The sequence below is a fragment of the Penicillium concentricum genome, assembly GCF_028827145.1.
Source record: "Penicillium concentricum strain IBT 3081 chromosome Unknown utg000001l_segment0_segment0, whole genome shotgun sequence".
Lineage (NCBI taxonomy): Eukaryota > Fungi > Ascomycota > Eurotiomycetes > Eurotiales > Aspergillaceae > Penicillium > Penicillium concentricum.
This window is the reverse complement of record NW_026622754.1, coordinates 4,783,914-4,798,395: the sequence shown is the minus strand read 5'-3', so window position 1 is coordinate 4,798,395 and position 14,482 is coordinate 4,783,914. Positions and strand designations below refer to the sequence as shown.

General features: G+C 48.4%; 4 protein-coding genes across 4 annotated transcripts; 3 read left to right on the top strand and 1 right to left on the bottom strand.

The window, feature by feature from the left end:
• Positions 1–783: 783 nt before the first annotated feature.
• N7517_001829 (putative C2H2 finger domain protein) lies at positions 784–2,319 on the bottom strand (the record flags this gene model as incomplete). Its single annotated transcript, XM_056719559.1, has 3 exons — positions 784–801; positions 855–2,043; positions 2,120–2,319. 3 exons carry the CDS (start codon positions 2,317–2,319, stop codon positions 784–786), a joined length of 1,407 nt encoding a protein of 468 aa, XP_056583694.1.
• A 2,353-nt stretch (positions 2,320–4,672) lies between these two features.
• Positions 4,673–8,815, top strand: N7517_001828 (HECT domain protein; the record flags this gene model as incomplete). Its single annotated transcript, XM_056719558.1, has 3 exons — positions 4,673–4,872; positions 4,944–8,637; positions 8,693–8,815. 3 exons carry the CDS (start codon positions 4,673–4,675, stop codon positions 8,813–8,815), a joined length of 4,017 nt encoding a protein of 1,338 aa, XP_056583693.1.
• A 483-nt stretch (positions 8,816–9,298) lies between these two features.
• Positions 9,299–10,360, top strand: N7517_001827 (uncharacterized protein; the record flags this gene model as incomplete). The annotated part of the gene is made up of 4 exons (XM_056719557.1): positions 9,299–9,334; positions 9,443–9,775; positions 9,853–10,015; positions 10,071–10,360. The coding sequence occupies 4 exons, from the start codon at positions 9,299–9,301 to the stop codon at positions 10,358–10,360; spliced, it is 822 nt and encodes a 273-aa protein (XP_056583692.1).
• A 2,450-nt stretch (positions 10,361–12,810) lies between these two features.
• N7517_001826 (uncharacterized protein) lies at positions 12,811–14,440 on the top strand (the record flags this gene model as incomplete). Its single annotated transcript, XM_056719556.1, has 2 exons — positions 12,811–12,832; positions 12,906–14,440. The coding sequence occupies 2 exons, from the start codon at positions 12,811–12,813 to the stop codon at positions 14,438–14,440; spliced, it is 1,557 nt and encodes a 518-aa protein (XP_056583691.1).
• Between the last annotated feature and the right edge of the window lie 42 nt (positions 14,441–14,482).

The window sequence follows — 14,482 nt, the reverse complement described above, 5'->3', positions numbered from 1 at the left end:
AAAAGTGAGAAGGGAGAAAAGTGAGAGATCCTAAGTTTTAGTGTAAAAAATAGGACTAGAAACTTAATAGCGTCCAGTAGGTGGTAGAGTTGATGTATAGTTATATCTAGTAGTAAACCACCTTAAAATATGGTGATAGATGTTCGTTGTATAGGCTTGCTGAGCCGATTCCGTGCTGGAATGGGTTGATTTACAATATACCGTATAGATAAATGCAACGGTCTAGATTCAGGCCAAATACAAGCATCAAATGAGCGTACACGACACTGAGCGCTATGCCCCTTCGTACATACTGTTACACCTAGTATAGCCTCGAGAAACAGATATTGTGCAGATTTGCTTTGATTTTCTCAGACTAGATACATGAATGTTCTTTCCAAAAGAACCCCCCAAATAACAGGATATGACGACCCGATGACAACAAAAGGTATATGCAACATGTGATCGCTATCCATACATCCATCATAAAGTTGTCCAATGTTCGGTGAGGCCTCGTTAAAACCGACCGGGTTGAAAAACTCATTTGAGAAAATGGCCCAGCTCGGAAAGAGTACCTCACGTGGTTGTTTCGTTGACTCGAAATGCTTATAGAAACCTATAGGTTGCCAAAAGTCGAGCAGTCTTCGCGCACGGGAGTAACGGGCGTGCAAGTTGAAGAGGTGCAATGGTTGTTGATGTATTGCGAGTACTGGCGAATGTTCCGTTGGTGATGTCCAAAAGACGATGTCGTGGATGTAAACCGGTCGATTGATGTGATTTCCCGTTGGTGTTGTGATGAAGCGATCATTGCAGAAGGGGATCCTAGTGAGAAAGTTAGTTTTGCAAAAAGAAAGAACAGTACAGGTTGAACATACGCGGAAGTGTTTCTGGTGATTGTTGGCACGCTGGACACGAGCAACATAGCGATTCTCTTGGCGAAGGGCGCGAGTTCTCTCGCGGCGGTCGGCGATGATAGCAGCTTCCTTTTGCTCTTCGGTGACTCCAATCATGCCCATGCCACCGTTGGCACGAGTGACAAGAGCGCGGTGATGGTTGTTGCGGACACGAGGTGGTTCCTCCTCAATTTCTCCATTTGCGATGGCAAGCTGGCGGGCAGCTCGTTCGGCGGCCGAGGGGTATTTGTGCAGGTTTTGCTTGTAATACTTGGCAAGCGAACGATGGCCGACACTCTTTCCAGATGGAAGGTGGAGTTCATAATCTGCCTCGTAGGCACCTGATGCGTTTCGGTATGAGTCAAGATCGTCCTCATCGACGGAGGATGCAGAACTGTCGGTTTCCCAACCTTGGTCCTCTCCATCGCCGTTCACTTTGACGCCACCGCTCTCAGCAGTGGATTCATCCTCATCTTCGGAGTAGGTGCTCCGGAAGTCGTAGTATTGGCCAATTTCAACTTGCTCTTCTTCGGATTCAAAGGCAATCATGCAGTGGCTCTTGTCGCGCATGTGGGTTTGGATGGCTTGTGCGTCGTTCTTGATGGCGTGGCAGTAAAGACATTCAAAGTTTTCGGTGATTTTTCGGTAGAGATAGTTCACGAGGCCATCGAGATCCGCCAAATATTTTTGTTCAGGGATGAACATGCCGTGATCTTTGCGCATGTGGTCCACGTTGGTGTGAATATCGGTTGAGTCGGTTTTGCAGAAGAGACAGCGAGACGGCAAGAAGTCATCTTTCTTGATATCTGTTTCCATATCCTCGTCTTCTTCTTCATCAATGGTGGTAGTCTTGAGGTCCTCGGTGACCTTGCTGACGTCATTGTCGGATTTAGTAACGGGTTCGCCGAGAGAGAAAGCGGAACTCTGGACGGAGGCAGCATCGCCATCCTTACGTAGGCTAGCCGCACGTTGCTTATGCTTCGAGCTGTTGATGTGATTTTGGTACGAGTTTTCGCTGTAGAATGCCTTGTTGCATGTGTGGCAGGTCTTTTCGTACGAAGCCTTGGCGGCGGCCTCGTTAGATGTAGCTTTGGCGGCGAGTACTTTTTCGTTGAATGTTTCGAGAGTGACTGGTGGCAGGGAAGCGATGCGACGCTTCATGTTGTAAAGACTAGGACGAATGAGCTACTGAATTCCCCAAAAAAAAAAAAAAAAAAAAAGCAAGAAAATAGGAATTTAATACTTACTGCCAGTCTTTGCGCATGTGATCTCTCTGCGCATCGCTGCGTTGGAAGGCAACGAGACAGGTGTTGCAAGTGTATTGCAGCGAGGCTGCGTCTTGGTTGGTCGACGACATATCGGTGATTTTTCCAAAGTCGTGGGTGGTTGGAAGGGCGGGTTTTCCCTGTGGATTGTGGGATGAATATTTGTTGTAGGCGGGGTACATATGAAGGCTCTGCCTTGACCCGATTTCAATGATTTTTTGATGATCTGAGTATAGATTGATGATCAAAGTAGATGAAAGTGATACTCAGATAGATGTAAGAAAGAAGAATTTTGACAGGAAATACTCTTGCGAGTCAGTCTTTATGCACTTTAAGACGTCCAGGGTTGATCTTCTGAATTTACTTTTCTTATCGAGCGACTAAACCCCTCTACAATGCTACTAGTACTATCTAGGTAATTGCGCTAACCATAAATGGTTTAGTAACTTCCAAAAAGGCTGGCGGGCTGAGTAATCAAAGTCCAGCCGGACTATTTGACTTCCGACAGCTCCGATGCCGAAAGTGGATATTTTATGCCTGAGGCATCATAGTCTTACATAACGTAATCGGTAAGCGAGTCGGCCATGTAAGCCAGCCGGCCACCCAGTCTAACATACTAAGTTTAAATGGATATATCATAGCCACAACGCCATTAAATTAATGTAACTAAATTCATTTATCTATTTGGACATGTTTCTCTCCTATGCCCCGGCTGCCTACATATTCCACAGGCTCGCCCGGCCCGTATAGGTGGCTGTAAACCCTCCGATACCTGCTCACGATAGGTATTGATACGTGCAACTTGGGCCTCGAATGGTTCCCCACGTAGCTCACGAACCTCCTGGACTGAAAGATCTCCTTCGTGGACTATCGTCCTCGTAGACCGAGTCCGCTTTTGCTTCTGCTTCTCGTTGGCGGCGCGTAAATCGCTCACTTCTTTCTCAAGTAAAGCGGCGGACTGCATTGTGATTTGACAGGCTTTTAAAACCTTGTTTATCGCGCAATTTAGCGGGCTCGGAGGGCTCTTTGATCTAGCACGAAGTAAAGCTTTAATTGACGAAGCTTGCTTTTGTAATTGCACGTAGTTCGAGGGCGTTTTTGGGTCCCAATCGCTCCCCCTACTCGGAGGGGGGTCGGGGTTCGAAGACGGATATTTAGCTTCGAGATCACTCGATTAGGTGCAAAAGGTATTAAGCCAGCTGCTCCGAAGCTATTCTTAATAGTCTCCGATTTAAAAGCTTCGATTCGTGCGAGGGGGTATGCTTCAAGGAAGTCAAGTTTATCGATATGGTTGATCCCGTTCCGCATTTTCATTTCAACTAGCCGACCATATGATCGCTTTAACACAGCAAAACAACCGATATCCAGGGGTTGTAAAAGATGAGAGGAGTGCGGAGGCATACAAATTGGTATAACCTTATTTTGCTCGCAAATTTCATCGAATTTAGGGGTCAAATGGCTTCCATGTCCGTCGAGTATTAGGAGACGATACCCCCCTTCGTACGCGAAGAAGTGCTAGGAATAAAGAGCTTTTCAAGCCAACGAAGTCCAATTTCATCAGAGGTCCAACCGTTCGGACTAACTTCAAATCGCCAGTCATCCGGAAGGCCATCAAACCATGATTCAATAAAGACTTTGCCTTTAAAAATGATACACGGAGGGAGGGCCCAACCCGACGAATTTGTACACTCAATAGCAGTCACCCATTCGCGATTTCCAGGTTGTAAAAGCGAGCGCCGGCCGTAGAATTCGCTCCTTGTAATCACCTTCGCTGTAGCGATTAGCCCCATCGCGAAGCCGGTCTCATCGAAGTTATAAACGTCATCGGGGTGGATTCCAAATTGGAGGATTGTTTTTTGAACAAGATCGAACCACCCTTGGATGATTTTCGGGTCTTCGCACTTCGCACGTTCGTAATTATAGCGTCTCGAGAATCGGGATGAGAGGAGAGGGTGTCGTTTCACAAAGTTATAAACCCATTTTTCGCCGACCGAAATAACCGGGGTGGTTCCACGTTGTTGAAGTAAAAGGTTCGCCATTTCTCGTACAGTAGAAGGCCGGGGGGCAGATCCACGAGAGTCCATAGAGAGAACCCATCTTTGAAGAGATTCCTCTTCATATTCGGTCAATTTATGCGAATTTGCGCGACAAATCGCGCGATTTTGGTGGCCACGTAGTCGGTCTTGAAGTGTTGAACGTGGTATGTTAAAAACGCGTGCCACTTCGCGAATTGAAGAGATTTCTTTCTTTTTAAAAGCTTCAATAGCTAATAAAACCCTACCCTCTTGCTCTGCTGAATTGCTAGAGGATTGGGAGCGAATTGGTGGCATGGTGCGCGGTTGAATTGACTAAGTGCTAATCTATGGACGCGTTTTGGGCTGGGTGGCCGGCTGGCTTACATGGCCGACTCGCTTACCGATTACGTTAGGTAAGCTGGAGCATCTTGGTCTTGATTCAACGGAGACGAACAATTTACTAGTGCCCTTAATACCATACAGCTATCTTCACTCCCTCAGATATGCTACTCTGTTGAAAATGACAAGGCTCCGCGGAGGTTCCATCGATGACCCAGACATCGCGCGATCCCCCGGGCGAACTCACAGTTATCGGTCAAAACTCCCACCAAACGCACCGGACGCGCTCATACACAACACTATCGAGGTATCCGACCCCTCAAGGGTCCTTCCCCAATATCGTGATGATCGAAGGCGAAAATTCAATGGCTTAGTGCGCAGGTGAGTGGAACTCCAACCGTTGGGCCTCGACCTCCTAACTCCGCATGACACTAATTGGTTTGGCCGAAAAGGTACAAAGCTCAACTGCTTCACGGCTGCGATAATCCCGGATGTCGAACCGCCACATGTGCCAGTCATCGCAGAAGACTCAGTGAAGGTCCATATCGTCGATACACGGAACTGAGTGCGAGAACCTTGGCATGCTACCTCGCCAGCTTGGATGACGCAGAGACCGGTTTATGTCTGAACGTGCCTAAGCCTCCACCGCAATTGACAGTGGAAGATTACCATCGGATTTCCCTGCGCCGAACACGTACACTTGAAGCACAGACGGCAGCGGCTAACAGATCACCAAACCCGGATCAAGACGATGAAGGCCACTCCGCTCACGACGCATCCAGACCTGGGCAAAACAGGTCAGCCTTATCGAAAGTGAAAGAAGGGGGTTCCTTGCCCCAAATTCATACCGGTAGCAGCTATATCCAAGACCTCGACCATACCGCTGAGCAACAACTAAAAGACCCCAAGTCTTTTACACAGAACCTCTTTGATACAATTTCGCTCCGTATGGTTGAATGGCTTCCTCTTCGCCGTGCCCCAGATACATTGGAGCCATCGTCCAAATCACCCGCGCCGGGACCGGCAAGCCATTCATCTACTGCCGAGAAGCACCACTGCCATGCCGACAATGTTCCAAGCAGAGATCTCAAAATCCCATGCAGTTCCACACTTGCGCACCAGCCAGGCTCTCGGCCACGTACTCCTTCGTCGCGAATATCGGGTTCTCAGCCTTCCGCGGTCGAGCTCAAGTTTCAAAACCAGCATGTCAAGCGACTCTCAGTCTCCGAGGTTGACCATTGGCGCCAGAGTCCACGTTCAAGCCTTGACGATAAAAGGAAACCAGAATTCAACAAGAAGCTCCCAGTAGCTTCTTCTGATGATTTCATCAGCCTACCCTCACCACCAGCGTTAAAGCACCGCCCGCAAAAGCACCGCGGAAGAATTGGGGATGTCGATCCAGTTCCTCTCAAGGAACAGCGCAAAAGTCAACGGCGTGTCTCCTGGGACAGCCAGAAGCTGCTGGATGAGGTATCTCCTATAAATAGTACGGCAAGCACGGAGCTCATGCCTCCTCCTCTTCCTCCTTCTGTTACCCAATCTCCCACTGAGTACAAGACAAAGCAAAGTCCTGCCGACAACTCGCTAGACACAATCCCGCTGGCTCAGACGGTCACTCATCTTACACCCGAGATCATCGATGGTCTGTCGCAAGTCATGATTGAATCTGCGGAAGACGCTGATTGCTGGGAGGAAGAGCTTGATCGTATCCAGTGCGCTGGCAGTTTTGAGCAGCCGGATTGGCGTTTTGCTACTCTACGTCAGCGTGAGGTATTTCCGTTCGTTGCTCAAAGTGCATTTTTCGTGTTCAGCAGCCCCAGTCAGATCTTGCGCTCCTTTGGTAGCGAGTCAACGGATATGATCGGGGCTACTTCCAGTCGTCTTGATATTTCCAATTTGCGGTTATCACTGCAGCGCTTATTTACAATTTGCCCATGGGATATTGCACTGCATAGCCTATGGAGCTCTCTGGACAAGCTCTTTGTTCCCCCACGCGGATTTACCTCTTCTGGACGGCCATCCCGCCGATCGTCTCGTAGTTCGACGACGACAGGAGCTGCGCCCCCTCCCGTCGTTCCCCGACGAATGTCTGAGTCTGCCAATGAAGATCATCTGTCGGATCCTGATGCCGCCTACATTGCCACGATTGTCTTGTTCACTTTGGTCAGCTTTGTGCCTAATATTGACTTGGGAACTTGGAAAGCGGTGGTTCGGATGCGTGCAGCTGGGTCTGTTGCTTCACTATCGGACATGCGCAAGCTGCCCCCGAAGAGTGCTCAGCAAGCTATCGAGGTGACGGACAGATTTGAGCACGAGTTAGGTCTCCGTCTCATTAATCGCCTCGTGCAGGCTCTCACTGCACGACTGGCATACCATGAAATATCCAAGGCCCGCCAAGTATACAGCCTGGACTTACCAACACAACGAAGACCCAGCGTCTTAGACCGCGTGGTTGACTATCTTAGTGAGCACCACATCTCTCATACTGCTGGCAGCGATGAGCCCGGCGAGTCCATTAGCCCAGCCTCCCTCATTGTTGAATGGCTTCGGACTCTTTTCCTGCGTGAATGGGATGGCAACCCTGAAATGGCTCGTAGCACCCCAGCCGGTGGTGCGGTTCATATTCTCGCCTCGATGTACAAGGAACGAAACCGGTTAGGCCTTTCACCCGAAGACTTCCATACACCTCTTCTCACAGAGCGGCTGGACCCTTTGGATATGCCCGTGGCATGGGCTGGGAGCCTCCCCAACAACCGAACGATGCATCTGCTATCATACTCCTTCCTTTTCCCTCCATCCTCTCTCGTGATCTACTTCCGTGCTTTGAACTATTCCGCCATGACTAAGTCCTATGAGGCTGCTATGACCACCACGAGACATGTCACTCAGACTGCCTTCGGCGCCATTCAAATCTCCGATGACCCTCGACTCCTCACCCGCATGAAAACATCCATGTCCACCTACCTTGTTCTCGTGGTCCGCCGAGATAATATTCTCTCCGATGCCTTGAGCCAATTATGGCGCCGTGAAAAGCGCGAATTGATGCGACCTTTGAAGGTGCAAATGGGCATGGATGAAGGAGAAGAAGGGCTTGACCATGGTGGTGTTCAACAAGAGTTCTTCCGCTTGCTCATGGGTCAAGCCTTTGACCCATCTTACGGCATGTTCACAGTTGACACTCGACACCGCATGTCTTGGTTCCAACCGTGCTCATTGGAACCTCTCTACAAGTTCGAACTTATTGGTCTGTTGATGTCTATTGCAATTTACAACGGCCTGACCCTCCCCGTGAACCTGCCCACTGCCTTTTACCGCAAAGTGCTGGGCCTGAAGGTGAAGCATCTGGACCACATTCGGGATGGATGGCCGGAGCTTAGCCAAGGGCTCGACACATTATTGTCATGGAAAGATGGCGATGTTGAGGATGTTTTCACACGAACTTACGAGTTCAGCTTCGAAGCCTTTGGAAGTATAGAGACAATCGATATGCAAAAGGTTAATCGGGACGCGCCGTGGCCTCTTGCTAGCAAAATCACCACCCCGGCTCCGGCTCCGGCTCCTATCGCAGGCTCTAGCGCTTGGATGGATGTGCCAGCTTACTGCGACCCTGCGATATTGAGCTCAACAACCTCCATGGCAGTCGAGGAGGCTACCGATGTCACATCCTGTGAGCCTGCCTCAGGCATGACCGCCGAGTCGGGGCCTGACTCCCTATCACTTCAGCCCCCTCTACTTCCAGCTGAAGAGGCCGCGCTCGTGACGAATAAAAATCGACATCAGTTTGTCAAGGATTACATCTTCTGGCTCACAGACAAATCCATTCGACCACAGTTTGAAGCCTTCCAGAGGGGTTTCAACACGTGCCTGGATCGATCGGCCCTCTCCATCTTCTCCCCGGAAGCCCTCAAAACCGTGGTAGAAGGTATCCAATCTATTGACGTAAAAGAGCTCGAGAACCACACCCGGTACGAGGGTGGATTTGGTCCTGATAATCGTGTCATCCGTGACTTTTGGAATATTGTCCAAGAATACCCCAATGAAAAGAGGGCCCAGTTACTCGAATTCGTCACTGCTAGTGACCGAGTCCCCGTCAACGGGATCTCAAGCATTATGTTTGTGATTCAGAAAAATGGCGTCGGAGATTTAGTAAGTTCCACTTTCTCCATTATTATATGAAGTCTTATGCTGATTGTTCCTATAGCGTCTTCCTACTAGCCTGACGTGCTTCGGACGTTTACTTTTGCCAGAGTATTCGTCAAGGGAGGCCTTAGCGAAGAAGCTTGACAAAGCTCTCGAAAATGCCCAAGGATTTGGCGTTGCATAAAATGTCAGATTTCACTGTTTTACCTATACATACCCATTTGTTCCATAATTGATGTGTTGGCATTCTATCTCAATGCAAATAGTATATTTTCATGAAGTACTTGACCTTCTACTAGACATCTAAAGAGGATCCCTCATTAAGATAGACAAATCACAGGTTATAGATCTTCATCGGACTCCAGTGCAGAGCTGTGGTTCGCCTGACGATGTGGCGCTACGCAAAATTATATGACCAAATCGGACTTCTGAGGTCCGGGAGGATTTTATGACTCTTAACGTTCATCTCACTTATATCTTTATTTCCCTCATATATCTCTTGCATTGGGAATACTTTTTGAGCCAAATACTCTGTAAGGCACTCCGATTCGCATCCCTTGGAGCCCCGCGATAAGGAAATCCCGAGGTCACTTTCAGGGTCTTCAATATCTGCAAGTTTCTAACATAAATTTACCAGCTCACCCCAGATATTCTCTCAACATTGAACATGGCCCCAATTATCCACTGCGTGCGCCATGCCCAAGTACGTCCATATCGCGACAATGATCCCAAGAAACTCCCTCTTGACAATTGATTCGCAACATTGGAACATGGCTCTTCACTGCTCAGTCGACCTAATAGAAACCCACAGGGCCTGCATAATCTTTGCACCGCCAACCATGTCATCCAAGACCCCCTTCTCACCGACCTTGGACACGAGCAATGCCGAACTCTCCGCGAGAATTTCCCCCGCCATGCCAATATCGATCTGGTGACCGCCTCACCCCTCCGTCGCACCCTCTATACTGCGCTCGAGAGCTTTGCGCCCGTCTTTGAGTCAAAGCCGGATTTGAAAATTATTGCCCTGCCTGATATTCAGGAGATCTCAGACGTTGCATGTGATACTGGCAGCGAGCCTTCTGTTCTGAAAGAGGAATTCCAAACAGTTGATCTGGATCTCGTGCATGATGGGTGGAATAACAAGGTATGCTTCTCACTTGCCTAAAATTCGGGGGTCAACCCGTATTCAACACGTGGTATACTCACATCTTTCTATCAAAGGCATCCGGTCGCTACGCCCCAACCAACCATTCCCTCAAGCAACGCGCTCGCGCGGCCCGTCGCTGGCTGAAAGCCCGCCCGGAGAAGGAAATTGTCATGGTCACGCACGGCGGGTTCTTGCACTACTTCACTGAAGATTGGGAAGACAACAGCCAGTTCCAAGGTATGTGACGTAACAACCATTGCCGCGAATTTTACTAACGTTTTCTTTCTCGCAGGCACTGGGTGGTCTAACACCGAGTACCGCACTTTCTCTTTCACCGAGGAAACACACACAGACGATCTGGAGGGATACCCGCTGGATGGTGATAATGCGTCACTCGAGGAGACAAGCGACTCACGGCAACGCCGGGGTAAGACTGGACCTATGCCTAGCCGGGAGGAACAGAAGACGCTGTATAAGAAGGGCATTCAGGGCTGGGGTGACCAGGGATTGCAGATGAGTACTGCTGAGCGGGAGGCGGCTAAGGCCACTGGAGGTGAGGAAGTCAACGGCGTCCGGGTATGAAATGGGCAGTGAACAAAAGTGTGATTTGATGGACATTGCTATTGTACTTTTCAGTTGTCGCAGATTGCGACAGGTTACAAAGATAGAGCCAATATAAACATAGATCTGACATAGACAAAAAAATTATTCCTTGAATTCTGAAGGCTTTTTATTACATTATTGGTTTCTTTACTCCAGTTCCCTTGGTTCTTAAACCCCTTGGGCTATTTTGGCCTTTGCATGTGTTTCAGTAAACAATAGAACAAAGCTGACAAGCATGCATTGTATCAAGGTCTTCATTGTCGAGTCCTTTACTCGTTCTAAATCTTCTTTATGTTTGGCTGTGAACAATGACATTCGGCCTCTGGGACACGATGAACCAGTCTGCCATAGCCATCTCGACAAAGGGCTTATACAGAACCACTATGGGCTAGACTACCCTTTGTCTTGGACATGATTGTCTGTATAATGTCCTTCGGTCCCGTTGCTTTTGATCTCATCATTGGGAGCATTCTAGCTCAAAACAGAGCTCAACGCCTGTCTTCCACTTCTATACATATAATATATATGGAGTGCGAATCATCCGCTGAGTACCTTTTCTATTCTTTTCAAGATTGACACTGACCACTTTCACCTAGGACCATTTACCTACGGAGTACTACGCTATCATATCTTCTTATGCCACAGGTGGGCATCCTCCCAGAAGATGATCATTGCTAATATATAACAAACTAGGGCAACCTTGCATTCAACGAGAACCGATCCGAACATCCTTTATTACCTCTACGGCTAAGTCCTTTGATAACCCCCATCCCCACCCTTTACCTCCCTTACTAACAAGATCTAGAGATTACTACACCATCTACCGTTCCAGGACATTCGAATATACCGTCTCAAATATCATACCACACCCGGTAGGTCATTCCAGGTGTATGGAGATATGCTAACAAACCGAATTAGGTCCCATGCGATGATATTCCACCAAACAGGGATTCAGATAATAACTGACTGAATGGCTAAGTCCTTTATTACCTTTCTTAGCAACGTGAATAAGTACTAACGAAGTATAGGCCGGTCGAGATTCTTTGTTCAGACATCATCACATAGTTCCCTTACCAGGTGAGTCTTTCTTCGCCATCGTGTCACTAACCGCAGTTTTATAGATACACCCCGACGATATATTCATAAAATACCATGGCCAGCTATTAGCCAGTGAACTAGATTTACTACTCTCCTATGTGATCTGGATTCCGTGCTAACGAATATAGACCGGACTTGGTCCAGAAGATTGCACATACTATTTTCTTTCCAAGCATCTAGGTCACTCCCCTGAGTCCCATTCTGAAAAACTTGGATTTTACACGCAGCCATATGTCACCAGACCACTGAATTTAACAGCCGGGTGAAGCTCTGACTTCATCTTTGTCTAGAAAACTACCCATTATATGCTTTCCAAGCAGCTAAGTGATTACTTTTACCCCTTTGTCACTAACTTAATACAGACATATATGGACAGTTCCTGAGGTTCTGATGAGCAGGTTTGGTATGTCTAGCTCAACCGATTATAACCTTTTGTATATGTATGTGTACGCAACCTAGCAAACTGTGATTCTTTCTTGGCTAATCATTTATATATTATCTCAACCTTGGAAGGGGTTTGAAAGCACAGCTAAGCCATTCTCTTGACCTTTAAGTCAATCCTTCCCTATTGCAGTTAACATGGGATGATAGGAGGTAAACAACAAGTCTTGCTGAATGTATAACCTAAATACATACACTCTATAATTTGAAACGATATGTATTATGCCGAAGTCCTTTCTCAAATTTGTGGCGGTTAAGTTAATATAGGATCGAGCTAGGGCTTGATATATCCAACAAGATATACGTTGGATACAAAACCAGTTTTGAAATATTTTACCAGCGTCGCATTTGTCGGAATAAGATTCTACAGGTCGAATATTGCCCGACTATCCGACCCATCTCAGATCATCGTCGTGATCCGCTTGGTGGAGGCGCTGTTCGGGCAATACATATGGGTGGCCCAGCCCTAAAAAGCAAAGTTAAGCTACTGATCTGGCCTTGAAATACAGTACTTGGGAATAATTTCATTAAAGACATTCAAAACTAGGAGAAATATTACAAATATACAATATTTACTTTGATGACAGCATGTAAATCTGTACTTTCGATCTGGATACCTGTTATGTCAGGGCCAAGCGATAGAAGCAAGAAATTTATAAGCTTGAATGTCATGCATAGAATGCCGATGCCTATATTTCTCTAGCTTCCAAGGTTGATCCTTCGTGGACTATAAATGCTGGTGCCTCAATTGACGTACGAATTAGCGGGGATAGGCCTTCTATTTTTAGGTGCCGATCACTAAGTCCCGTGGCGGAGAGCAGACTTCAACTCACATATAACTCCTCTACATAACCAGGGTAGTCACTTGAGCACATTGAATAGATGAGAAGATGATCGATGAAAACCTACCTAGTACGTTATAAGGAGCTCTTATCTGCGGGCTACGTCATACCCCGGCTTTGTGATTATACTGACCGCACGACAGCGTTCTTCCTCAAGAACAATTCAAAACAACCTCAGATCAGCACGATATACCATCGTCAACATGGCAATGACCCCGAACCTGCTTACTCCTTGCGCGCCCTTGACCCCGCCGCCCCAACATCACAAAACCGCTACGGAGTCGCGCTGTATGACCCTTATGTGACAGATGTGGTCTACGGCGAGGTTGCTGTGGCTCCAGATTGGACCCAACCGAGTCTGTCGGCAGACACAATACGAGCAAATGGCGGCATTGTACCGCCCCCAGAACCCATCCTCCCTACAGAGTTCACTATCCAACTCTACAACCCCGACCAAGAGATCACAGTGAAATATCATACCAAATCGTGGAACAAACCAGCACGGTGGGAATTTGAGATGCCGCAAAACACATTCCGGGTTCCGTCCACTTCAGCGCTAGACCAGACTCAGATCGACCCCTCTCTTGCAGACGTTACTCCGAAGTTGAGGTTCAGCTGGCGCAAGGATGGGAAGCTGTCTAAGGATTTGACATGTCTGTTGCACGGCAAAACTTCAACAATTTCCGACACCCGTACAAAGAGCCGTGAGCCAGATATTACGGTCGCTTTATTCCAAGGGCTCAAGGAGCTTACTCTCTACGAGCCCAATCTTTATCGCGTCGAGATGGAAGATACCAAGGGTTTGGAGGTCGTATTACTCTTGGCTGCTGTTGCGATTCGAGATATTTTCTTTGGGCCTGCCAAGGAGGCTTTTCATATCACCCCCGGCGGGCCGAACCAAGCTCGCAAGCAAGCCGTAGGGTCAACTGCAACTGCGGCGGTGGCCACACCAGCTGGTGATCCCAGGCGCGATCAGAGGAACTCACAGGCTCGACCTCCTGGCACAGAAATGGGCAGAAAGCCATCGACCCCTCGGCTTAGCATCCCGAACTCCTCATCCCCGGCCCCACAAGAGAGGAGGCGACAGGACGAACTTGCAAGACAGGAAGAGGAGCGACGAACCCAGGAGGTTCTCGCCGCAGAACAAAAAGCACGTCGTCGGCGGGAGGCAGAAGTTGAAAAAGAAACGAAACGCCTGCAGCAGTTATACGGGGAGGAAGAAGAGCAAGCACGAATGCAACGACATACTCCAGCTCCATCTTCCAGGCCCTACCTCCCGCCTCGACACACTGGACCTGGTCAGCCTTACTCCCACCAATACTCTCAATCTTCAGTCCAACTTTCCTCCCAACCTGCAGGTCGTCCATCCCATCATCCCCGTCAACAGAATTCCCACGGAGTTCCCAACAGCCCATACCTCCATGCACCGGGTCGCATGGATCCCCGAGCCCAATCCTCCACACACCTTATGCAGTCGCGACCACAACAGCCACGTCCACAGCCCAGACCACAGTCCACAGTTGGGTTCCACCAACAACCAACCAGCAGTGGTGCTCTCCCAGCAGCATCGAGGCCAACGCCACAAGTCCAACCAAAAAAGAGCAGTTTCTTTGGGTTCCGGCGCAGCAAGGAGGAAAGTACTACCAAGCTTGAAAAAAAGCGGAGTTCTATGGTCTGAACATCTATACCCTGGCGTTTTCTGCTTTTTCTCTGCATCATA